Consider the following 27,564-nt stretch of genomic DNA (forward strand, 5'->3'; position numbering starts at 1 on the left):
AAGGACCTGCAGCTAGCGTTAGCACGACCGTTGAAGCATGAACCCATGGACCAGCTCCTCTGAAATTTCTTAACAGTACAATATTTATGGTAAACAGACTGGTGGAGTCAGATGCCAATACTAGTCTAACATTAGTTTAATATTGTAGTATAGCTACAATGTAGTACAGTTCTGTTGTTTAATTATAAAATTTAGCGCACCGAGTTCTTCAACTGAGAATTTAAGGCTTATAAGACAAAAGTTTGAATTTAGAGTTCAAGTAATGGTCTGGGAAATGAAAGTACAGTTGGGTACAGTTTCTAAATTGCAAGTATCAAAGCCAGTATTTGTTCAATTATGAAAGGTGTCCAACAATAGTCAGGAAAATATTAAAAATAGATCTGTCACAGGGGTAAACTAGTGGAATAGTTTTCATGAAGAATTAAGATTTTGTTGTGTATTCTTAATTATTATTTTCTCTAAATATATCTTGTCATATCTTTTTATATAAATAAATCTTATTTTTCAATCCATTTTTTGTTAACATTTATTTTAATTGAGCCCAACTGATATAGAATTTTTCTGAGATCATTGTAATATATAATTATTTTAAAATCCACAATATTGACTTATATTTTTGAATAAGCAAAACATAAACAGATGTCCTTAATATTTCTTCTGATCTGCCCGCCTCTGCTCGGATCAGCTGGTCATTGTGTTTCTGGAGTTCCAAGCATGTGTTGCCAACAGGGAAGTTGCAGAGTGCCTTCTAGTGGTCAATCTCTGCACCATCAACACTCATAACATGGTTGAAGCATGTCTCTGCTGCCTTTTATTTTTTCTTTGATTTTAAATTTTTCATTTACTGGCCATTTTAAATGCTTATACAGATATAGAAAATAACACAAATCAGCTGATATGTTGGGCATTATTAATATATCTGTAAAGCTCTCATTTTTGTGTGCAGTTGGTTGTTATAATTTCTACAAAAAATTAAGTAAAATAGAAACAATATAACATAAAAGAAGAATTATTATGATTAGCTGTGTAATGAGGCAAATCTGGTAATTTTAGTTAACTAAAAGTGTTTTTTGTTGTGTTTTTTGAGTATGGAAAGTATGCCACTGTATTACAGATGTATTATATATATGTATACAATATTACAATAAACTATGGTATAACCACGTTTTCCATAAAATATTACATTGCATGCGTATACCTGTGTAAAAGACTAGATTGTAAAATACTATAAAAAATACTGTTACATGATGGATTGTACAGTAAAAGCAACTGAACAACACTATCATGGATAACATGTAACACCACAGCATGCCATATAATAGAAATACACAACAGTTGTAAACTTTGTCATATTTAATTCCATTGTAGCATACTGATGAGGACTCGCAGTACAAAAGCAAATACCAGACATTCCATTACAACTTGGACCCAGTAAACCCCGCCAAAATATAAAAACAGAACACAACAGCACAACGTTTCTTGGAGTTTCAACGTGACATCGACAAGACAAACATCTCGATCTGGGAAAGCCAAGACCATGGTGGTTACTGAACAACTGCCTCTTTTCTGAATAAAACTTGTTATATTGTATTTTGATATTACAACACTCAACAGAAAATAAAATAATACAGAAGAATTCACAATGAACCTTAAGCACTGCATGGAGAAACAGCTTTAAAGAGCAAGACCTATGGCACGTTTATTTCCTGACATAGATTTGCATGTTTTCACAAAAATATAATCACAAGCTTTGATTTTAAACTGAGTATTGATGGATAGATGGATTCCCATGGAAATGGTGAACTGTAAGAGCAGCAACACGCTAACGTGCAGAGTCTGTCAACAGATGGCGCCATAGGCCTTTCCACAATTCGTGCATTTCTTGCACCTGTGAGAGGCTCATTTCCATTGACTTGTCAAAATTTAAGAAAATAAAATGTCAAATGATTCATAGTCCACCTTCCTATTTAATGCTGAAGTGGCTCCATATAAGCAAATATTACACCTTAAGATGAGAAAATGTGAAATATTTGCCAGCAAATACCCACTTGACTACGACATTTGAGAAGAGTTGGACAGGTTGGCTGTGGGTGCAGATTATTATAAAAACAGATATTCAGAAAGTTGCCTTCCACCTTAATTAGCAACAGCAGTGCCAAACAGAAGTGAGAAAGCATCACATGAAAGCTTTTTTTTTCCAGCATAACACTTGGACCACAAAAGCATCATAATTTCTTTTTAGGATTCCTGGAAAAACACATCATTGCTAGTACACAGGAAATGAGTTTATACCTAGCTGGGATATCCAGCTTGCACCAATGACTTTTTGATCATGTTATGATCTAAGCAACACTTTAAGCAGAAATCCAAATCAAATAATACAATAAATTGCAAGTTTTAAGAATATTTTGGAGAATAAAAAGACAACATCTGCTCTGTGAAATATTTGTAAGGATGGCAAATTTCAATCAAATTAAACACTTGCAGATTCAACCTTCTGATTCTACATGGCTAAGAAATTCTCAGAAAACACTTAAACCTAGCTCTGACTGACGTGTACAGTTTTTGTATCGGAAAAAATGTAATAAATATCCACAAAAAGGTTTAAATGTTGATTAATACATAATTCTAATTTAGCAGTTTTAGGAATGGAAATATGACAACAAATTCCTGTTTCAGTACCGTAGACTTTGATAAAAGCTTCTGAAATATAAAACCAATGTACAAGTTTCATTTTAATGGCCAACAGGGGGCGATAGTGCTTGATTCAAAGTAATTTAAAACTGTATGGAAGTCAGTGGGTAAAACACCCTTCGGCTCCTTTGATCTGTGGGCTCAGTAAACACTTTTCTAGTTTATGGGCTCATTTGCTAGTTTCAAGTCATTCTTAATGAAACACGATGCCCAGTTCATTAATTATGGTACTTACTAGAGTCATGCCCTGTCCCTGTTCTGATGACCTGTCAGTAACGATAACACCTCAGTGAGCGTGTGCTTTCCCTCAGTTTCAATCAGATCCCATCTTTATTCATAATGTCCAGTTTTGGCAAAAATGCTAACCTGGAGGATTTCAGAGCTAGTGGCTACTTCCATCTATTATTTACAGTTTATGTTTTGTGCTAAAATATGACATTCTTGATAAAAATGCCAGTAACTTAACTCTTGAGTCTTACTAGAAATAACCAAATGGATGGAATGAACACAACTGAACAACAATGATCCTTTAGTTTAAAGAGAGAGAGAGAGCGATACTTTGGCACATTGTTTCTGCAGTGCAGCAGGTGGCGAGAGCACAAGCAAACTTACAGCAGATTGCTTCATAATTAGGTTTAAGCGTCTTACTGCAAGTGAAGCATTTTACATTCAATATCAAAGACAGAAACAGCAGTCTGACAAACACCAACATCTGGACTGCCGATTAAGGGGCTGACTTACATTTAGGTAGATACTTTTAGGCAAATTATACACTTTACATATAATATTTAAGCACGTCTGTCGACAATTTGTGTATTCATATACATATATATACAGTCAAAGGTAATCTGACATCAAAAAGCAACTCAACATTTGATCTTTTCAGAAAGATGCCGCTGAATTACATCATTAGTATACACACAACAAGTCTGTAATTAGCAGCAGTTACTAACGCGTACATCTTAGTATGTGGTGACCAATGTAAAAATGATGAAATTAAAATGTAAAAAACTTAAAAAAATGTTTTCCTAATATTCTCCATTGAGATATGAAGACTGACGTTGCTCAAAATAGAAAATCTGGTAATATTCTGAACGGATTTTTTGAGGTATTTCGGGTAGGCATTTTTAAAAAATGCTCCTAACTAAATGTTGACATAATATATGGGCCAGGAAATTGAGCAACTTTTTTAACATCCGTACAGATCAACAAATACTAGTGGCTCCTGGATGTAAAAGTCTGTTGGAGGCAGCACACGTAAACAACAACGCCACGGCGCTAAGTTGCAGGACAGCACATGATGTTCATAGAAAGCAGGAAATCAGTGAATGAATGGATGAGAGAGCAGCAGAAATAAAAGGGAAAGGATAGGGATAAGGAGTGATTGTCACTGGAGGGGTTTGATATTGTCTTTGTCAGAGTACATTGTCTGAAATCACACCAGAGTTTCTGGCAGTGTGTCAGCATTGTCCGAGGATAGCAGTTGCCATATCTGCCACCGGTCCCTCTGCCACTCCTGCCACTCAGGACTCTGCGAGACCACCGGGGCTTCTGTTGTTGAAGCCGAGTTGCTCTGCCCTGCGCTCGACCTCCTGTGTGGCTGCTGAGCGGTCGCAAGCTGAGGGTACTTTGTGAGCTAGCCAGTCGATGATGCGCATTATAAGGGGGAGGAGAGCGTCCCTCGAGGGGGCCGCCTTCTCCTGTGTTCACTCCGGCTTGAGGCCTGAGGGTCGAGTTAACTCCATGTCCCCTTTGCGAAGTCACAGGAGGGTTTATGTTCAGCTGCAGGCGTGGTCGCCCCTTGTCCGCGTGAGGGTTGGTGCACACTCTGGTGACCGGTGGGTGGAGTCTGCACTCGGAGATGTCAGGCGTTGTCTGAGTCCGTTGTACTGCGGTCTGATGCCTGCTATCACTATGGAGTCCATCGAGACCTTCCTGTGAGCTGCGGGAGCTTCCTTCTGACATGTTGCTATGGGAACCTAAGAAGAGAGCATCACCTCATCAGTAAGATTGTCAATGAATATTGAGAGAGACACACATCTCCAGTTAGTGACTGATATAAAACTGTACAAAGAAATGTAAGAAAGGCTTCTATTAACAATTGATTTTTTATGTTATTGATGATAAACCAAACACTAATTTACTACATAAACCTATTTTTGGTAGATTGAATCACTAAAATTCTCAAACAGAAAACACTGAAGAAATCATCTTATTAAAATCATCATCTGTATATGTATGAATATACATATACATACACATTTATGTACATGTCTGAATGTGTCCTATCTCCTCCTTAATCTTAACAAAACCACATATACAGTAAGTAATAACATCTATAAGGTTCTAAAAACCTTTATTATTTAGTATTATTCCCATATCCGCCATCCCCCCAAATGCAATGTTATGTTCTCCATTTGCAGTTTTTTCATGTGCCACATTCAGTGTACGTTACCCATTCGTAACTTAACGGTCACAAAAATGTGTATCCATGGTGAGTCATCAGTAAATACAGAACAAAGCCTTAAAAGCACTGTTTTGGGGTTTTTTGTGATGAGACATGGTTGTGAAAGTACAGCCTTATGCAAAAACGTTTCTGGTTTCTGTAGCTTATTTTAAGTTTATCGCAACTGAATCGGGGGATGGGGAGTATAATGTGTCATACTCTGAAAACCATGCCCACTGAAAGAGAAAAAAAACACTCAGCCCTATAACTAGGGGCTGACATGCTAAAAAAATGCCTTGAGGTTACTGAATTTTAGGTGTTAAAAAAGTTGCTGCCATTAGCTAAGGTACTTGCCAATGCGGTCAAAGGCTAAACTTCAGCTAAACCTATAGAAACACAGTAACTTGAAAATGACAGCTGAATATTTGACCTGTTATTATTGAAATATCAAAAATTATATAAAGTGTGGAATTAAAAAATTAGAGTCCCCAGTTTTGTCTTTCTTCCTGCTTCCAGCATCTTATGACTTTTAGGTATTTTTTTAGTTTTTGGCTAGCACATGAGGTATCTTTCACCTAAACAAAGTCAATAGAAAGCTATGACTACTCTTCCTCCTCCAGTCTGGGTAAAACATAATGGCACCACCTTTCTTTCTCTATTAAAGCTAAAAATTTCGCAAGGTGCATGTAGTGTGTTGATTCAGGTTGCTAAACAAGCTTCCAAGGATTAGCTGATAACTTAGCGCTAACTCCAACTTTGGCTAGTTTTGGCTCTAAAAAGTAACAAAATTGTAGTGGTTACAGTGATAGACCCAGTGTTTCAAAATGCCAGCCCACAAACTAATGAGTATTATCACAGAGACTCTGGCAATCCCTTTATACAGTCAATGGTTTATTAGTTTCATGTTTTTAACCAGGATCGTATGTGCTGCCTGGCTACACAGATAAAACTAACAGCCAGCATGACTGTGGAAACTAAAGTGGCCAATTTAATAATATAGAATGTGCTACGTGCTTCAGATCTGTTCCTGTCATGGTTAATAACTAATACCATGTCTCAAGCGCATAGCGCTCTGGCTCATTAGCTACTTGAAACAAAATTTGCAGCGGGCATGGACTGATTTGAAAATTGTTTACCTGTATGTGTTTGATTCTTGAGTGCCGATTTCAGAGTACTGTGCCATGTGCCCCAAATGTTAGCATGTTCTTCTGAAAAAGGCACAAGAGAGGTCAAATTCCTGCCACTTCTGAGTTATACAGTACATTTAGTATTCATGTTGGTGATACCCAAGAAGAAAGGCCAAAGTGTGATAACACCTGCTAATCACCTATCTCTGTAAATACCAGACATTGTGCATCTCTCACCTTTATAACCCCAAGTGACAGCTCCGGTCTGCCCCACCAGAGAGTACTGTTCTGGGACGCGGTAGAGCTGCTCACTGGCCGGGCTCCCTGGTTCCCCTCTGCGCTCACTCAGGACCGGGGAGTTGTTATCATAAGGGGACACTTCACCACTCGACGCCTTGTTGGAGTCGCTGGACGAATGACGTTCGCTCAGGGCGAAGGGCTCCTCTGGCTGTAACAGGTCTGGACTCCTGCGGGAGGAAAAAAATAATTAAAATGGGTTCAAATAGTCGGAGATTGAAGGAAAGACTAAGTGCTCTATAGGTGTAACTCACTGAGATGCTTTTCTCCTCAGAAGGTAGTCGACCACATCTGGATCGGTCTCCAAAAGGCTCATTAAAACTTCGTTTTGCAGATCAGGAGGAACCTACATAAAACAACGTAAGCAAAATAACTGAATACTTAAAATCCACCCATGCACCGATGCTGCATTTATCTTCTAAAGAATGTAGTCCTTTCTACTGCAAGGATATCAAAATGTACTGGATTTCTAGTAATGAAAACTTTATTTTTCCCTTTTGCTTGCCTCAGTATGATAGGAAGAAACGATAATAAGTTAATGATGTGCCTTGTTACCTTCATTTCCAGTGGACTTCTTAATCTGATCTTCTAATTAGCTGATTTTTATGCTTATCAGACATGCGGATTAAGATGAAGAGCACCGTCCAAAAACCTAACGTCTGCAAATGACTCCCATCCTGAAATGCTTTGAAAGTAAATGTCGCTCACTAACAAATTCAGACATAAGCAGGTTACAAAACAACTTTCAGATGTCATTCATAGAACTTGAGCTGCCTATAAATCTGTTTTTACTCACTAAGACTGCGCAAGTCAGTCCCAATTCACTTTATGCGATTAATGGCTCCTCATTGGCTTACTGCAGGAATGTAAGCCTCCGTGGCAGATTACAAAACATTAGAGTTTCAAAGTTTCGGACCTGAAATGACCCAAACTGTCTTCCCGTTTGAGGGACAGAAAAGAACAAAAGCAACTGATGAGGCAGTAATCTGTGTAATACTGTGACCTCTTCTGACAGCAAATAAAGGATTTAATGCATGAATGTTCGGCTTTTATTTAGGAAAAACAGGTTCAAGTATCTGGATGAAAACTTTAAGATCTTTTTGATTCGTCTGCATATTTGGTTCAGTCAGTTTTTTGCTTTTTTGTTTTTCTAAATTTTTACTTTATCTTGTCTTTTCGTTCTCGTCTGTCTCATTACCAAAGGCCAAATTCCATTTTCATCAGCACACAAGACACAACAGAGAAGATTTTCATACTATCCTGTGCTAAAGCCTTGAGCCACCCCCTCTCTCTTAGTGACCACCACCTTTATTCTTCAACCAGTATGAACGCCGTAGTCTTCAGTAGTCTTCAGGAATAGTTCTCCAGGCTTCTTGAAGGACATTCAAAGCTCTTCTTTGGATGTTGACTGCCTTTTATGTCATCTCCCCCCCAAGGACTTGGGCACTTGGTGGGTCCGTGGTGCCTGACTGGGAATTTAGGAGGGTTTGTGGTCCGGGGTGGCTTGGACCTTTTCAATATGTGGTGTGGGCTCTGCCAGGGTTTGTTCTCTGGGTCTCTGGCCCCATCTTCAGCTTGTGCTGGGTGAGCCAGCCTCTGGCAGGGTTGTGGACAGCTGGGGTCTCCTGGGTCTTTCCCTATCTGCTCTAAGGGGGGTGGCATTACTGCAGTCTCTCACCCTCATTTTTCAAGTACGGTCTATGACAAACACTCACACACAGACACTCACAGCCTCTTGCTCTATCTCACGCACATACACACAGCAAAATTGTATATTTGTTTGTGTACCCCCCTCTGCTTTGCCTTTTTGGTGCTGTGTATCATATGATTGTGCCTTTAAACAGAAGCAGCAGTTGGACACCCTGTTTACTTCACCCTCGACTTTTTCTCCCCCTTTTTCTTTTTCTCTGCTTTTTTCTCTCATCTTTCACCAGTCAGGCTTTTATCCTCTGTCTGCTCTAGAATAACATCCACAGGACAATAATATGAATAATAAAATAAATAAAAGAAAAACAAGAGGAGCCTACAGAGCAGGCAACCATATGCCATATGGTTGGAGGCCTGGGTTCGAGTCTGACCCGTGGCCCTTTGCTGCATGTCGTCCCCTCTCTCTCTCTCCCTGCTTTTCCTGCCTATATACATTAGCTGTATCCAATAAAGGCTAAAAGACCAAAAAAATAAATCTTTTGAGAAAATTGTCAAGTACAAGGGCTGAACTGAAAATGTGTGGAAAAAGCAGCCAAATGAAACCCAGGGAACTATTGCTCAAGACCACTTTAAAAAATGACAACAAAGATTGGCTCCCTGGAAGCAAAATAGAAAGAAATGGAGAGTTGCTCAAGACTTTTGCACAGTATTTTATTTTTAGAAATCTTCAGCGACTGACCATGAAGAGTGCTTGGTAGCTGGCGATCATCTTCTCCAGCACGGCGATGACGGCCGTGCTCTCCTCGGCCCTGGCTGAGCTCTGGACAGTGAACTCCTTGTCTGTGCTCTTCTGCTTGTGGAGGAGGTTGGGACCAAAGATGGTGGCGAGGTTTAAAGCTGTCATCTTGTTCCCTGTGATCTGGGACACAAATGTACCACCCTATTAATATCGGCGCACTCAGTAATTCCTCGGCTCAGTCTTTTACTATTAATTTAAATGAACTGCAATGGTATGGTAGGCACAACTAATGAAAAATTATTTTTCAATACAATTCAGTTATATTATATTTATATAGTGCCAAATCACAGTAACAGTTGCCTCATTGCACTGTATACTGTAAGGTAAAGACCCGTAAGGTAAACAGAGAGAAACTCCAACTATCAAACAAGCCCCTTTGGGCAAACACTTGGCGACAGTGGGAAGGAAAAACTCCCTTTTACCAGGAAGAAACTTCCAGCAGAACCAGGCTTTTTTTTAACAATAAATTTTAAATAGGATTTCATGAATTATAGACATTTTTGTTTTTCAAAGGGTGAGAAATAACAGAAAAATTTGTAACGCCTATTTATAAGAGTAACAACTTAATGGACAGCATCAACGTTTACATGGAAGATTAATGATTAGTTGTAATCAATACAACACGGAAGACTCGGAATGGTGTTGAGGTGAGGTCGAGGGGTTGAGTTACGTGCTACATTAACAACAGTCGCCATGCGCGCACGCCATGTGTTTCCTTTGAGTTCCCCCTTGTGTTCTTGTTTCCTGCCTGTTTTTCCGGTCTATTGGGTCTCCACCTGTGCTGGCGTTTGCCCATGTATCTACTTCAAGTAGAGGCCAAAGCTGTGCGCCATTCAAATGGTAAACAAACCAGTTCATATCATCAAACACTCACAAATCAAAAGTGCAGACAAACCCAAGTTTTAGCTAGAATATTACAGTAGATGGGTCTGTGTGTTTGCATATGTGTGTGTTTTACCTGGTGTATTAATGCAGGTACAATTACAATATTTGCAATGTTTAATTTCCATCCGTTTTCTTTTGTGTTGTTGAAATTCAAAGAGAAAAACAATTTTTAAAAGATAAAGGGCAAAGGCTGCATCGCAGACACCAGGGACAATTTTCTCATTTCTCTTCCATATTAGGAGATTTTTTTTAATAATTCCAAAAGAACTGCAGAAATGATCTTCTGTAATAACACAGACTTGGGAGTTCTTCCCCCCACTTTCTCCTCCCTCTCACATTACCATCTCTCATCCATTCCTTTGGAAAAATCTCCCTTCCAACTTCTGTGCTGTGTTTCTTATCAACCCCGCCCCTCTGCTTTTTGTCACTTTAAGCTGAAGATAGATGAAAACTAGCATCATGGGGGTTTCTGAACACGAAGCGCAGACCAGCACGACAGCTGTCTCTGGCTTTCTCTGGGTTGTGTAATAGTGCATGTACTTTTGGACAATCGACATCTAAAATTAAAAGTCATTTAAAGCTTTGACAGCTTTTTAAAATACAAATTTTTCTTTTTTTTTCCTTTTTTTAATATCTCTTGCTGAGTTTCCTCCCTTTTCCACTCCCAGCGAAGAGACGAGAACCACAAAGCAGCCAAGGAGTGCTGATATTTTCCTAGATGAGCTCGAAGCAGTCTGACTTCCTGTCAGAGTCGCGGACAGAGATACTAGACCCACGAAGGAAGAATCATACGCATCGATGTTTGGGTTCATTCTCTTGTGTATATAGACACACAGAGACAACAAAACAAAAATCCATCTGTGCAAATGTGTGTGCCAAAAAAGCAGTCTTTCACACGTAAACACAGCAACACACACATTCTCCGGCAAAAGATAATGAAAGTATGCATCACCAGAGACAATAAACTTTCTTTCTCAGTGCACATACACAGATGTCTTCAGAAGTTTCCATACAATCATTATAGACATGAATGTCATGGTAATTTTGGGCTTTTAATGATTTCTTTGAACTGTTCTTTTTCCAGGGAGGATTGTTATACATATATCTTGGATTTTCTCTAATCCACACAGGATCAAATTCACACATACCCACCAATATTTTGTAAAATGTCTCTGAGCAAATTGCACTTCAACCAGGTGCTTTTGGTGACCATCAACACGTTTCTAGCACAACTCTTTCTCTATATTTCACCACACTTATTTTTAGAATTCATTTAAATTATTTGGTTTCCTGGCACTAAGTCGGATTTTAAGCACAGTCCACAAATTTGTATTTTTTGAAGTTTTGACAAGTCCAGTCCAAAAGCTTAATGGGCAACTTCTAAACAACTGAAAATATTAGGATGTGTCAGCACTTTGCCAAGATCTGGAAGAATACCCAAACTGTCACTATCAGATGAGAGGAAACAACCCAGGAACCACCAAAGCTCAAGCCTGCCACGATATGGAGACCACTGGAACGCCAGCGTGACTGTCCACAGTGAAGCGTCTTACATCGCCATGGATTCAGAGGGTGCCAATAATGAAAGGAGCCCTTGCTCCATAACCAACACCTTAAAGCTCAACTGACATTTGCCTACTAGAGAAAAGTTTTATGGTGAGACCAGACAAAGTGTTCACAAACCTATGAACACTTTACAGCTGTCAAGCATGGTAGCGGTAGCATCATGTTCTGGAGCTGTTTTGCTACGAGTGGTAGTGCCACATGGCACAAAGAATAATGAAGGAAGAGGACTACCTCCACATTCTTCAAGGTCAAGCCAGCTGAGACATATAATCTCTCCACCAAGACCTGGGTGTGGCCCAGGGCCTCATCCCAGTACGAAATGCCCAAAACACCTGGCATGGGAGGTGTTCAGGAGGCATCCCAGTCAGATGCTTAACCACTTCAACTCCTTTTGACATGGTGGAGCATCGGCTCTACTTTTTTGTTTTTTCTGTGAAATTTTGTACCGAAACTATCTTGCGGTACAAAAGTTCACAAAAAGTGTAATAGGGTAAAATTATTTGATGACCTTTTTTCTCCCAACGATCAAGTCTGAACAGACATGTACGTACACTGCAACTTTACCGGTCAAGTGTGCTGGAGAAAGATGCCGAAATATTTACTTTTGCAGACTTTCCCAACTTGGAGTAGTTGCTCTTTTTGCCATTTTACTCACAGCTGTAATCAACAAGCTGACTGTCAGCCCAGTCCAGTCCCCAGCCTAAATTGCAAAATTTGAGCAAATGCAACCGTTGACATTATCCCCAGATGTTATAATCACTACTAAGCTATTTAGTAATCTTACATCAGTGTTTTTGTAGTGCTTGTGCTGTTTCTGGAACTGAGAAATTGTACACAATCCACCCACGCAAACTGCTTCCTATCACTTCTTTGGTCATTTCTTCCCAATGAGGTGGAACCAAAATGCCATTAAACTGTCCACAGGCTCTACATTTGGATGTTTCAGCTTGGTGCTCACCTCCTGCCCGTCTTTATCTTGCTGGTCATGGGCATGATCAGCCACAGTGGACAGGAACTCCAGCAGGCGGTGAAGTGTGTCACTATTGCATGCTGGGAGAAGGTAGATCAGCAGTTGAGCAACACTCTGCTGCTCATATGAGTCCAACACTGCAGTGCGCAAGGAGAAAAAAGGTGTCAACGGGAGGTTAGGAATGAGGAGACAACAGAAGGGAAAGTGAGAGGGGTGGGAAAAGACACTTACATGTGGTGTTAATAAAGGCGGTGTAGAGCTCCTTGGTTAGGAGAGGGTCCGGCAAATCCCTTAGGAACTCCTTCAGCAGAGCAGCTACATCGTGAACACTGTACTCCTCGTCTAGCTGCACATCAATGCCACGATCAAACTCTTCTCGCAGCTGGAGGACAACCAAGAAACAACAGGCCGAGGGGAAAGAAAGGAAAAGGGGCACTCAGAAATATCCTCTGCACACAACAATGGACATTATATTCTAGGTAGTGCACACGCCCACAGAAACTCACTTCCTGCTGGTCCTCCAAGTGACCTGCTCGACTCTCAGCTCAAACTCGTTTTACCAGTACAGATTAAAATCTCTTCCATCTGACCTTTGGATGACTTCTTCAAAATTACAAAGCCTATTTTGTTGCTATGACAATGGGTTGTCTGCACGTTCACTAATGTGGCCGTTTTTACACGAAATGTACAGCAAATTAAATTAATAAATCCTTTTGTCTTTTACAGTCTGCTCAAATGTGATTGGTCAATAGCACTCAAACTATAGACAGACTACAAATAGAAATCAAAACACTTCCTACACCAAAAAACCTGTGCATTGCTTAAAGACTCTATATATTGATACGCAGGTAATAGCAACATATTTTATTTTTTTTAAATGGTCTCCATAACAATGATACTGTCAATTTGAAAAACTCTGATAAAAAAAATTATTGTATCATGCGATAAGCCATCATTAGCATCACGTGACTTGCAGAACAGGTTGCAAAATGCAACTAAGCTGATGTACAAACTAGTTAATTGTGCTCTGAGCGTCGAACATCTGCTCATTTTACCTTAAGCTTTGCATTTAGCAAAAATTCTTATGACAAAGCTGGCATTTGTTTCATCTCAGTCGCCACACCTCTGCTATGATGGAGACCTGAAAGTCACAGATGTTTGCTTTGAGGCAGTCAGTGAATGAGTAACCTCCTCTCCCCTCCCTAAGTGCCTTTAGTTTTCTGTAACCGCTACAAGTGCATGTACATGCCAACAAAACACGCAACATATTATATAAAAATTATGCCACCCACACTGATTGCTCCATTTCGTTTAACCCCGATTTATTCATTCTTTCACTGTGTGTTCATTTGAGTCAAAGGTAACGGATAATGAGCGGTGTAGGAGTTTGTAGAATAACTTCATATTTGCTTGAATAATAAGTATAAACTCTGCTGGATCACTTTATTTGTATACTGTCAGGCTGGAAAATTCAGTAGATCAAGCTTTGCTAGCTTAAATGGCACATTTTAGTGCAATGTGCTGGTTTTAACACGTTCTATTCTTGGCAACAACATTTTGTTTGTTGGTGTTGACTCTTGTTTAAGGAAAGAGAAGTGTGAAGAACATTTCACACCTGAAACTTTCACTTTCTACAAAACAGGCCTCTGATTTATTGTTGGGCTTTTTAGCGTGGCACTGTGCATCTTGTTTGTGGATGTCATAAAATGATACTTTCATTTAAAGGACAATGGGTTACTGATACTGATATGGTTACTGAGTATAAAACAACCCAATTAAGGCCCTGTGAGAGATGTTATACCACATGAAGGAATATATTTTACTATATGGACAGAATACTGACCTGTCGGACTCTCTTCTTGGAGCTTCCAACTCTAAAGATCCCCACAGTGTGCAAACCTGAAGTATTAAAAGTGCAGAAATAAGAGAAATCAGACACTGCTTGGTACATGTAGAGTCCCAATTCTGAAGAGGCAGGGACACGGAAAACGTATCAAATGTTTAAACTGAGACATTTTACTGTTTCATGAAAAATATTAGCTCATTTTGAATTTGATGCAGCAACACGTCTCAAAAAAGTTGGGACAGTTGCAAGAAAAGGCTGGAAAAATAAAGCTTTTTCGGCTAATTAGGTTAATTGGCAACAGGCCAGTAACATCATTGGGTGTAAAAAGAGAGGGTTTCTTAGAAGTAAAGCTGCATCTATAAATTCTGGAAAGTTTTTCAGGTTAATGTTGCTCGATGTGAAATTGTTAAGACTTAGAATTTGTATAAAACTCTGTACGCAAAAGAACAAGGAAAAGTTACTGTATGCTGGATGCCCGTGAACTTCTGCCCCTCAGGTGATACTGCATTAAAAACAGGTAATATTCTGTCTTGGAGAGCATGAGCTCAGGAACACTTGCAGAAATGCTTATACAGGCTTTAGATCAACATATGCTCCCATTCAGATAACGTCTTTTTCAAGGAAGCCCTATTCATAATAAATTCATAATTCAGCAAGAGGATCCATATGCTGTATTTATTACAACAGCATGGCGTCAAAGTAGAAGTGTCTGGATGCTGAACTGGCCTGCCTGAAGTCCAGCTGAAAACATTTAGGGTATTGTAAAACAAAACATACGACGAAGAAGAACCAAGTTTGCTGAACAACTAGAATCCCATACCAGACAAGAAGTCCAGCAACTGGTCTCCTCAGTTCCCAGACATTTACAGACTGTTGTTAAAAGAACAGGTTATGCTACACAGTGGAAAACACGGTCCGGTCCCTACTTTTTTAAGACATGTTTCTGCCATCCAAGTCAAATTGATGTTGCTTTTTTCCCCCTAAATAGTACATTTTCTCAGTTTAAACATTCAATATATATGTTCTATCGTGGTTAAAATATGGGTTTATGAGATTTCCAACCCCTGCGTTCAGTTTTTATTTACATTTCAAACAGGATCCTGATTTTTGGGGGATTTGTATGAGCGATTAAGCAGCTGCTCACCATATTTTTCGATGTGCTGACAGCAACTATCGACGACCCGGGGCACCTGACGGTAAATGGGATTCAGGCTCAGCCTTTTGTCCCTGTGCTTCTCTTTTTTACTCGGCGTTTCAGCCGGCAGAGAGAGCTGCAGCGCCTCAAGCAAGCGGGACTGGTTGTCGTCTAGGTCTGTGATGGAGTCCACTGACATGCCTCCCTAGAGGATAATCAACAAACCCGGCTGAATAGAAAAAAAAACCTCCACTTGATCTGTGCAGGCAGCTCAGGCTATGATGAATTTCAATGCCTCACCCTCCTGCGCGCTCGTGGGGCAGCTTCAGGGGTGTTAGGTGATGTTGACTCATTAGCCGTTTCCGATGTGGAACTTAGCGACGAGTTACTGCTGGATAACTCCTTGTTGGACGGCCGCTTGGTGGCAAACTGCAGGACACATGATTTAAGAGTTCATCTTATTCTCTAGAGTGCAAATACATTTGTCCCAAATGTTCCCAAGACTGAAGATGGGAATTAAAAGACTGAACACACAGAGGGAGAACCATACAGACAAGCTGACGGACCTGTAAAATGGACGATACGAGGTCTGAGGAGTCTTTGTGCTCCTCCCGCTGTGGAGGGTCCTGACGAAAAGAATCCTGTCGCTGCCTGTGAGCTCTGTCATTGGCGATGACCTGGGACAGGGGTATACTAAAGGCCTGGGGTATGAATTCTGTGAAAAAGAGCCAAAAGATGTTGGAGGACGAGAGAGGGAAAAACAGGAAAGAAAACAAAAAAAAAAGGTTAGGGTAACTGAACTCCATGAAATGGGAAAAAGAAGCTCCTTACCAACATCCAAAAATAGCTCTCCAGCATAAACAGTTAACAGCTTTATCACTTCTGCTGCAGCCTGCCTTTTACACACGTCCAATGGAGGCATCTCAAACCACATTAACTATGTCAGTAAAACTTTTACGGCACTACTAAAGGACTACATCTGTTTTCCAAAATAAGACATCACAGAAAGTCAACCGACGTAAATCCGGCAACGACAGCCCACTAATTCTAGGGGCGTCTGACGGAAATAACACAACTTTGATGACGCTCACCCACGACGAGGTCAACTTCAGTTGGTGCTCAGCTTTGACACATACTCTATATGAATAATGGTTACTTGTTATCCCTTTGCTCCATTTACCCTAGTCTTACATAAGCCCAGAATTCAGTGATGACACAACTGCAAAATAGCAACCCTGCATTCACGTGCTCCTCTGATGGTCCAGTTGTAATGCTGTCTCTCGGAATATGTCGTTTCCTGTGACGGATTGTGGCGTTTCTGCAAGCAGAGCTGGCACAGAGAAATGCTTGGTGGTCACGCCGACAGTCGGCATCCAATGAGTCAGACTAGATTTTCGCTCATTCGAAACTGCAAGACCGAAAAGTCTTTAACGTTTTCAAAGTTTAAAACAGCCATCAGCTTCTCATGTACTTCTGATGGATGCACACATGCGAGGGCCCAATTACGTGCAGCGCTGCCTTCAGAGAGGAATGATGTCATACTGGGCTATTGCAGGCTATATATTCCATTTACACACAATCCTAAGGGCTGAGCCAACAGCTGAGGGGGGGGAGGAAGAAAAAAAAACTTGTCCAGCTGTGCGGTGTGTGTGTGAGAGAGAGCCGGAGTGAAGAAAAGAGGCAAAGGAAGACAGAGGAGAGGGAAAGCAAAATGCAGTCCACAACCACAAGTGAAAGGCTGTGGTTTATGAATAACACTGTGGCACAAACAGTTTGCTCTACAGTCGCTTAAATATCCAAAACACACACAAGCGCATGTGCTTATATCCAGTCTCTAAACCCCATAACACAGACGTGATGAGCAGCTAAACCTCGTTCATCAAACCACGTCAGATCTTTATAAATCTTCCATTTTCAGACCTTTGGCGTCTCAGGAACACACACTTGATTTTCAGCACTTGGTTTTTCACATCACCAGTTACATTAACTGGTCTAAGTTCATGCAGGAGTCATCTCACAGCTTCAGGAAGTAGTAAATGCTCAACTCCCGGCACAATACAGCGAGACATAGTTGAGACCAATTAGCGTGTCTTTTCCTTTGAATGACAACTTGATTGATGTTGTCTGAGGTAAAACATCCGCTTTTAACAAAAGAGACTGTAGCAGCTATTAAACCATTTGCAAATGCAGTTTTGGCTGATGTTTGGCCATCACATGTCCACAGATCAGATTACTGCAGCAGCATCACCGGAGACACAATTTTCTTTTTTCCCTCTGTTTCTCTCTTGCAGAGAGGACTTTTGTGCTTGAAACCACACGTAAATCAAGCCTTCTGGGCTCAGTTCAAAGCTAACCCCACCATGCATCACTGGATAACAACCGGACTTATAACACTATATTACTTATAACATCTGACAGACGTTATAAGCAATATAGCGTTGATCGAAGCATGTGCATTATTTACATCCCAACCTAACTCACTCTCTAAAACCTGGAAAAAATTTACATTTTTGTGTTTTGGCTGTTGTTTTGCATCTTTTAACTATGCACTGCCATGCTGGCTTTAGCAGTTATGAGTACATTTACTGTGTGTTTTGTCTCTGATTTAAAAAGCTTTATAAACTCAGGTGACTCCTAGGTTAAAATGTCCAAATTTACAATGGAAATAAACATGTTTTCTTACTGCTAGCTTTATGCTAACTGTCTGCTAACCAAGTAAGCTAGCAGTAGCTGACTAAGCACTCAAAATGCTGACTTTAACAAACTTTAATTACATGTAATGTTTTGTCATTACTAATTGGCTAGTAATTAGTCCATATATCACCTTAACAGTAGCACTTTTCCTTATCATTAAGTCTTCTCACACATTCTATAACAAGATCCTATTTTCATTTTACGGTTCACTTCGCTCTCCACTTTAGCTTCTTAGACTAAGCTTTTTGCTCTTCCTGCCAAATATGCAGAGTTTGCTTAGCGCAGCACAGTGGCTGATCCTCAGAGCCAGTCCCCTTACAAGGAGTCGCTCCACTAAAGGTAAATATAAACTGTCGAAGCCCAGTAAACAGAAACTGTTTTTGTAACCTCCCCATTCACCTGCCCGAGGGGTGGAGACCACAGACTGGACCCCTATGTCTCACTGGTTGGGTGGAGGGAGGGAGGGGGGATGGAGACAGTCATGACAAAAACAACTGAAGGCAAAGAGACGCAGAGGGAGAAAAGCCTGTGAAATGGCAAAATATCAGAGTGCGTGTTAAAAGAACTTGGCGTACCTTTGTCTTTGCTTTTCTCTTTTGCGAGCGAGTCCAACTTCCTTCTCAGCGACTTTTTCCTCTTCTGTCCATCTGCACATGGGGAGGGAAAAAAGGGCCAAAATAAATCACCTGAAACAAACGATCCCCATATCTGCTCTTTCTTATCTGGATTATTATATTTAATAAGCTTATGTCAGGAATGCAGACATGAATTAACTTCTGTGGTGGGGGAGGGAGGTGAGGTATCCATGCACTCAGATCCATTTAATGGAGCTGTCAGACAGGGTCAGCAACAGTAGTAGTCAGCACAGGAAAAAAATGACTGTGAAAACACATTAAATCACTTATAGTTTTTATCTAGATTACCAAGTATATGCAAGGCTTTTCTTACCTCGGACACCAGTACATGTCACAGGACCATATATGGGCGCATATACACATTCTTAGCCTGGTTTAGCATTGCCCCCATTCACTGCATTTACTTTCATAGCGATCTTTAGAGAAACAGCTGATGGGCTTTAATTTAACAAAAATAAAAAAAATCTCCATTCTAAAACGGACATCAATGTCCACATGTGAGCTTTCCATCCAGGTATCTGACCGGAATGCTTTGAAAAGAGGAAGCCGTTTTGTCGGCCGTCAACATGATGAATGGCTCCTGAATTTGCTGACTGATGATCAGGAAACTGTGGAAGCTGCGCCACGTGAGACTTGAAAGTCTTGGGATCCTCATCTTGTGGTGAGGAATGTCAGTTTTGTGGAAACCTCAGCAACTTTTAATGTTATCGTTCTGTCACTCAGCTATAAAAACTCAGTCCTTTTAACACGTCAGATCTTTCTGGGCTAATTCGCGGAGCCTCGATCTGCTGGTTTAGCAACCTCGGTTTGAACCGCAGACGTTCCCCTACAGCTGTGTCAAATGAGTCACTTGGAGCGGGGATGAGGGAACTGCATCCAGTGCACATAACGTGCTCGATGGTGGTGCTGGCAGCTTACGTCAGGGAGCAGGTTTGGTTTCTGATCCATTTAACCTGGCCTGAAACTGAAGCGCAGCAGAAGCACAAAGTCTGGGAGAAAAGTAGGTGGAAACAGTGAGGGGTGTGAGACACCGCAAGAAAGAAAGCAGATGTTCTGATTGAAAGCGGGGGCAGCAAGAGTGAGAAGGGAGAGGAAGACAGAGGAAATGGTTTGGATTTTTGACAGATGATTTCCAAAAGCCTTGCGGAAATCCCCCCGAAAACGGCACACTCCCCTCCTCAGCTCGCAGCCAGTTGTGAAGTCGTACGATGAACCTTTGCTGCCTTTTTCTCGTCCCATCCCTCCTCGTCTTCCCAGCTTCTGTCTCCCTTTAATCCTCTCCTCGTTCTCGAAGAAACCCTAGAAACACGAGCCCTGCCTCTCGGATAAATATCAGACACAAAACGCACGTTATAGCGGAGCCGAAACAGCGCTCGGGTGCGCGCACAAAATCTGACACAGTTGAAATATTTCCCTCGCTTGCACATGGCGGCCGTCAGGGGCTCTGGAATTCATAAGCAACACAGACAAGTACGTATTAAATCATGCTGGGGAGAGGTTTAACCTTCAGCTGGAATGCAAGCCCCGGATAATCCACTCACTGCACTATAGTGCTGCTACGGCACCCACTCAACTGATATAGTGCACAATGCTACCCTCACTGTGCCCCTTTGTGCACCTTAGCTTGTAGCAGAAACCGATGCAAAATTCTGATGTCGTATGATATTGTAAGTTTTAGCTGTCATTTTTATTGATTATTACCTTGCAAGACTAAAGTAACTGTAAAAAACAGCAGAATGCAAAAAAAAAGTGCTAGCTGTCCCAAAAAGAGTCAACTGAGAAATGTGGGGATTACCATTGCAAGGTCAATTTTAACATGTGTCGTCTGCATGAGTTAACATGCAAGTTGATGAAACTGAAAGACGAATGACTTCTTAATTGGGTAATCGTGGTGCCCGTGATACTAAAAAAAGATGATAAAGCAGGGTAGAATTTAGGGACTCGATACTTTGTGGTTTGTAAGACATTCTGTATACGTGAGTAACAAAAACATCAACAGACCAACTGTTAAAAGACTTTGCCCAATCTTTCAAGGCGGGTCTTGACGAATTAGTGGGTGAGGTCATGAAAGCTGCGTTCATGTTATGCAGCCATGTGAAAAATAACGTTCAGTGCTGTGAAAAACTGAGCCCACCCCATGATCCAGTAGCTTGTAGAACCAACTTCAGCAGCAATAGCTTGAATTAATCATTTTTTGTACATTATCAGTATCCCACATCGCTGTGGAAGAATCTTGGATCACTCGCAAAACCTTGATTCTTTTTCTTTTTCAGAGAATCTGCTGTAGATTTGGGATAATTGACCTGTTGAATGATTCTATTTCAGTTGAGCTTTAGCCGTCGGACACATGGCCTCTAGAATATGCAGAGAAGTTCATGATGAGCATAATGACTGCGAGGTGCTCAGAACCCGTGGCTACAATAGGCGACATAGGATGAATTTGCTTTGATATTCACTCCTGGGAAGATCGTGGCATTATATTAACACATGCTTGAATGCTAAAACTCCCTAAACGTCTGCTTTTATACATGGCTTGATGATGATCAGTTAAGCCAGGGGTGTCCAACTCCAGGCCTCAGGGGCCGGTGTCCTGCAGGTTTTAGATGTGTCCTTGATCCAACACAGCTGATTTAAAGGCTAAATGACCTCCTCAACATATCTTGAAGTTCTCCAGAGGCCCGGTAATGAACTAATCATTTGATTCAGGTGTGCTGACCCAGGGTGATATCTAAAACCTGCAGGACATCGGCCCTTGAGGCCTGGAGTTGGACACCCCTGAGTTAAGCAAATGCATCTAATTAGCAGCACCTGGATGCCACTTCTCCTCTTAATTCCTATGGAAACAGTAAGGGTGTACTTAGTTTTAACAGGACTGCATATCTGCATATTTCTGAACTCCAGACTGATCGACTTCAGGACTACAGAGCTAAAATTGCATCACTGACAAGTCCACTTTTAAAAATTCAGTAAGGGTTTACATGTATTAAAATTTGCAAACTTATCTTCCTAAGTTGGGTGGGATTATATTTGTTTTCTCTGATATCTAAAAACTGATGCATGTGGACATTTTTAGGCTGGGCGAGACCAGTGGAAAACCACCAACTCCAGCAGTCTCACTGCAGTGCTCTGTCCGTGTTCGGAAAATGAGAAAATTTGACAAATTAATCCAAGTTTAGCAAAAGCTTAATTATCTGGTTTACAGGAGCAAAACACGGAACAATAAGGTCAACTATATCACTCTTGTGCACACCCTAAGACTTTTTAAATAGCATTTACAGTGGCTGCACTTGGCCTCTGCCACAGCGGAAAGGGAGTTTCATGTCGTTATGAGGACGGGAGGTCAACAGATACCAAGGCGAACAGGAAGCAACGGATCCCTATGTGAAGTAAGGCTTATATCTAAATTCGCGTGTTGTCACAACTTCCCCAAACAAAGACCATACACGACTTCCCTTCAATACACTTGAGGGATGACAAGGGGATGTGGTCAGGGACTTGAGCATTGGCTGTACCTTATGCACTGCAAACCCAGGTCAAGCATATCAGTTTGTAGCGCATGGAACACAGAAGAGTCCTGGAGGCAATAATATATGCATTTGGTTTGGTAACAGTCATATAACTGTCATGTTCTCGAAACCCTGATGTTATCCAAAGCACTTTGTTAGCTGTGAATGGGTGGGATATACTGATTTAAACATAAAAATGATGTAATGCTGTTTAACTCAAGTCTACAGTATGCGTTAAAAAAAAAACAATCCCCACCTTTTGGCATGGTTATCTGACATCCCAAGTCATAGTCCTGGTGTAAACGGGTGAAGGCCACTTCCTGTAGCCGGGCCCTCTCCAGCTCCGACAGGCTTTGGATGGCAACTGGCATCAGACGCACGCTCCGCCCTGACAAGCTGCTCCAGGTGAAATCCCCCTGGGAAGGACAAGTGAGACAAAAGTTATACCAAAAGTAATATTAACAGTATCAGAACATGGAACCATTTCATGTCATTTTACATTGCATTGCTGATTTTTATCGGTTTTCATGCACCAATTTAAGTTATCATATGGTCAGGATTAGGGCTGCGGTTGGGGGTTAAATGCCATCCTGTCAGTATCTATGTGTATCGAATATGGTTCCTCGTCCGATAACTCGATTGTTGATTGAACCCTCCAGTGACAATCCTGTTCTTAACTTTATTCACTTTCCATATAGTATGTTTTCATATGATAGGAGATACAGGTCAATCAAGCAGTCAGCTCAGTGGCTGCATGCCTTTTCTCCTGACTTCCTCCCCTCCTTCCTCCTTCCTATTAAAAGGGAGTTTTTCCTTCCACCTGTCACCAAGCGCTTGCTCAAAAGAGGTTGCCTGATTGTTGAAGTTTTCTCTATATTACTATTGGCTCTTTACCCTACAATATAAAGCGCCTTTAGGAGATTGTTTTGGTGATTTGGTGCTATATAAATAAAACTGTATGGTTAAAATATCTTCTATAATTTTGCTGTGCTCCATGTCTGCTTTCATCTCCCTAATCTTGCCAACTAACACTCACTTCACTGGGTTTTCCTCTCCTGCTTTACAAAGCACACTTTAGCAATGCAAAACAGAGCTGTTCTTCTTTGATGTGGTCAGCCAACTTGTGATGAAGTCAGGCTCACAGACGCAAAGAGCCAGGCAGCGGCAGGCTGCAGAAAAGAAGCAGAGGTGTGAGGTGTGGACTAATTTGTAGATTTACAGAAGATTTAAATCTATTCCAGGAGAAGGACCTCTAAAACCTTTTTACTTGGGTAAAATGTCTTGATCCCTGATTACGTATGGAAATAATTAACTAAGTCTTATGGGACTTAGTTTATTTAGCATCAAATGTTTAAAAACTAATGAACGTGAAGCTGATTAAACCTACTGTACTGCTGATGTAGCCTGCAAAGACGAATAAAGACATCACGTGCTTGGAAGACACTCCTCTATTCTAGCTCTAAGGAGCAATTGGGGACATCTTAAGCTGGCCCTATATTGATGGATCTACAATATGTGCCCTGGATACAAAATGAGCATATTTACCCTCCAGGTTGGGCTTTATCTGCGATCAGGATGAAACTGAACTGATGTGAAACGTAATTAAATACTGGAGATTCTGAGACAGCATTGGCTTTGAACGTTTCAGCCATCTGAATCTCTATTCATGCATTCCTGTGTGTCTACTGACATGTCAGGAAGAAGAAGAGGTTAAAATGAGTGGGCGGGGGGGGGGCATTGCTGCAATTTACCTAATGCCTTAACCAGACTGAGGGCTTAACAGTGTGCAATGTGTCTGCATTTATGCGGGAATGAATGTTTTCTTTTTCTTATTAGATCTCTGTTTAAATTTTCATCTGATTGATGTTTACGCATGGTATGTAGAAGAAAAATGAGACACCATGAAGACTTAACTTTTCATATTTGGGCCTCTATCAACAATATTTTCCTGAAGCCATTCCTCCCTCCCTGCTGTCAGCTTGCTTGTTATTTGACCCCAGTCAGTGCAGTGAGGCAACAGAGCCATCATTCAGCCATGGAAGGAAAACATGATGTGGATACAGGCAACCTGGAGAGCCAAATGACTTTGTGTGCGAGTGAGCGAGCGAAGTGAGTTGCATGTTGCCCCCCTTTCAGAAAGCATTTTATCCAGCACAGCTGTTCTGCGTATTTTTTGTCAGTGCACGCCTGTGTACGGCCATTCCTTATCGCTGACTGAGGAAACCCTTTTTCAGCCCGCTTCACTTCAGATGGCGCACACATGCCTGTACACACACATACAACAAAAGAAAAGACAAGCTGTTGGAACGATATTATAAAAAAAAGTAAAGAAAAAAAAGAGGCCTGTCCTCGGTCAAGCTGGTTCTGCTCAGTGGGATTTCTGAACAAGACGGATGAGCTTCGGCTCTTAAGTGTCGAGCTATGAAAACTGTGGAATGCTGACAGAAGAGCCGAGGGAGGGAGACCAAGTCCTGCTATCACTGCTGGACTATGAATGAATGACACACAGGCCGTCAGCTCACTGTTACCAAACTTATAAACCCAAGTTGCCTTGTACAATTCAACTCTTGAATAAGGTAATATATGTATGTGCATTTATAGTGGTAAAAGTACATTATAGGGCTTTATTATCTGCCAATATTAGTGCTATTAGCCAATGCATCGGTATCACGTTTATAACAGCCGATTAGTAAAAGAAAAAAGAGACAAAAGAAACACCCTTCAACTTTGTTTTGAGCAATGATGTTGCATCATTTGTCCACCAGAGCGCGCTCTGCAACACGACGCGTGTTTGTAATGCCACAACAACCAATCGGGCAGAGTGTAAATGAGTAAATAAATATTTGCATATAAGAAATGTTACGAAAACCGTTTTCAAATTACAAGTAGACAGTTATTTTTTTATGTAAATTTCTAAATTAAAAGTTCAATAGACAAAATCCCTCAAAATTTGCATTTAATATTCGTTGTAGAAAATTAAGATTTTAACTTTAAAACACACACTGGGTTTAGTGAGTTTTGGTCTTCAAACCATGACAGTAGATGTAGTGATCCTAATCAGGAGAATATGTCAGTGAAAGAGTTATTATTCTTTGCAGAATATGAATACCACATTTGGCCATATTATTTCCTATTAAGCTGAACATGCATGAATGAGACGTGCAATAGAGCCTAGTAAAATGCAACGCCACCAAGCCAAAATATGCTCACAAAATAGCAAAGTTACACAATAGTGTTGTTCTTTTAAAGCACACAGACAGGACAATCTGTCCAACACTTTGCTCAAAGAATTCAAGATCGCAGAAGAAATGCTTACTTCAGCATAATATGCTAATACTTGTAAGAGTGTAAACGAGTAAGTAAATAACTATAAATAACAAATATAAATCTGTTTGTTTTATGTGTCCAAAAGAAAAAAAAACATAGTAAATGTGCACTGAATTTTCTTACCATCTACATCATTAAAAAAACTTTCTTTTTAACCATAATTCCAACTTGATGCTCTGGCTCATGATTGGCCACTCTTCTGGCCAACAATGATTGAATATGTCCCAACCAAAACTGGTGCACCAGCATCAATTCTACCTATTTAGACTGCATGTTTCTTTAACTTAATAGCAACTTGAAATTATTGTGGTAGTTTCGTAATAGTTTTCTATTCTTAAATAACATCAAGGTAAAGGAATACCAGTTCCTTGGTGATGATATTCATCCATCTGATATCCATCTGTAGAATAGTAAGTCCATTCAGGGCACAAAAATCCAAGAAAAAAAGCTCAGTGTTTACAGTGGTTGTTACCCCTCCCTGTTCTGCACCAAAGTCTACTAATTATGGGAAAAAAAAGATACAACATGCGTGAAAACTATTTTTTCACATTAATGTTCAACCGTAAAGAGCAAAAAGTACTGGGTTGGGATCCATTTTGGCCTTAAAGAGCCAGCACCAAGTTTAACCAAATCAGACATCCAACTGGACTTCAGAGCAACAGACATAAATAATAGCCATAGTTTTTGCATGTAAAAGTCAAGCTCAGGGGATATCATTACACCGATTTCCACCCTTCCCATTATACTTAATATTTAGTCAAACTTGCGAAAACAGCGGCTGGACACGTGTTGGCAATTTGCTCGAGTTACAGCAGTCAGTCTGAGTCAGACCACAATTGTTTGGAGACAGGTGCCTCCCACCAGACAACCTGTGCATCATCTTTTAGTCTAGCATGACTGAATCCTGAGCAGCTTTAGCCTGCGCACAGCTGATGCAAGCCACTTTGCAACCCACCTCTTACCCCAGCTCCTTCTGTCATGCTGGTTTGTATTGTTAAGCCTCCATATAGCTGTTTGCTGGAATGGCTGGGCAGATCTAATCAGATAATTTAAAGTTTAACAGGTGCTATTTACTACTTTTTTTTGTTGTTGTTGTTTCAGCAGAAATGACTGAATATATTATGTAAAGGAAGAAGAAAGACAAGGATTAGTATGAGACCAAGCATCCAGAGATTTTTAAGTGTGCAGGCCTTAGTCTAATGCTTCTGTTAAGGACTGGATTCAGCAAATGCTATGCTATCAGTGTTACTGCTGCTTTGTGCTCCCATCTGACAGATTTTACCCTGGAAAGATTAATGACTCTGCTGACTGGGCCGGCACTATGCAGTTAGATGACTAATACCATTTGGACATACACTGAACTGCAGCATGTGGTTTCTGTTCTATTTTAGACAATGGGACAAATGGCGCAAAAGCCTCAGGCAATAGACTATGTCAGTTTCCTTGGCAACACATACATACAGAACTCAAAAGAGCCAGGAAGTGAGAGAAATATTACTATGGTAACGCACCTGGAAGATACACACACGCATGCCCGCACTCAGGCACTGGAACACTTGTTGCTATGATGCACTGCGTAAATGATCAGATGCCATGACCATGGTGAAACAGTTATGATAACCCTGCAAATGTGCATTCACAATGTGATTTTAATTACATACATCATGAAAGTTATACAGAATGTGTAAAGGTATGTTTAATGGCACATAACATAAAGACTGGGGTTATAATAATTGATGCTCTACTGGATTGTTTTTGCATTACTGGATCATTTTGGTCATTATACATTCCTATAATTTACTAAATAATACACAACATGACTTGCTCTTTGCTCAGTGTAGTATTTAACACAACCAAACATCACTTGGATCAGACCACAGGTACTTTTGGTGACTCATTTTAGTTTTTTTGTTTGTTTTTTTTTAAAGAAAATATGTCTCAGAGAATTCTGTCATCTGTGATCGATTTACTACAGGAGAATCCCCTACCT

General features: G+C 40.6%; 1 protein-coding gene across 5 annotated transcripts in view; it reads right to left on the reverse strand.

Moving 5' to 3' along the window:
- Window positions 1-1,335: 1,335 nt before the first annotated feature.
- Window positions 1,336-27,564, reverse strand: part of LOC100692684 (rho GTPase-activating protein 6) — a 102,035-nt gene continuing 75,806 nt past the window's right edge. For 3 of the 5 annotated variants that reach the window (XM_003440940.5, XM_013268947.3, XM_005450012.4), the window contains exons 2-14: window positions 22,504-22,663; window positions 18,682-18,753; window positions 15,979-16,127; window positions 15,713-15,841; window positions 15,422-15,617; window positions 14,275-14,330; window positions 12,663-12,813; window positions 12,420-12,568; window positions 8,951-9,130; window positions 6,819-6,910; window positions 6,505-6,734; window positions 6,277-6,348; window positions 1,336-4,673 (exon numbers count right to left, since the gene is read on the reverse strand). In XM_003440940.5, the coding sequence (XP_003440988.3) occupies window positions 3,973-4,673; window positions 6,277-6,348; window positions 6,505-6,734; window positions 6,819-6,910; window positions 8,951-9,130; window positions 12,420-12,568; window positions 12,663-12,813; window positions 14,275-14,330; window positions 15,422-15,617; window positions 15,713-15,841; window positions 15,979-16,127; window positions 18,682-18,753; window positions 22,504-22,663 (2,337 nt within the window). In that variant the 3' untranslated portion in view covers window positions 1,336-3,972. Of the gene's footprint in view, window positions 4,674-6,276; window positions 6,349-6,504; window positions 6,735-6,818; window positions 6,911-8,950; window positions 9,131-12,419; window positions 12,569-12,662; window positions 12,814-14,274; window positions 14,331-15,421; window positions 15,618-15,712; window positions 15,842-15,978; window positions 16,128-18,681; window positions 18,754-22,503; window positions 22,664-23,283; window positions 23,416-27,564 lie in introns of those variants that run through there. The other 2 variants (XM_025903044.1, XM_013268945.3) reach the window with 2 other exon arrangements.

This window comes from Oreochromis niloticus, linkage group LG23 (genome assembly GCF_001858045.2).
Source record: "Oreochromis niloticus isolate F11D_XX linkage group LG23, O_niloticus_UMD_NMBU, whole genome shotgun sequence".
NCBI lineage: Eukaryota > Metazoa > Chordata > Actinopteri > Cichliformes > Cichlidae > Oreochromis > Oreochromis niloticus.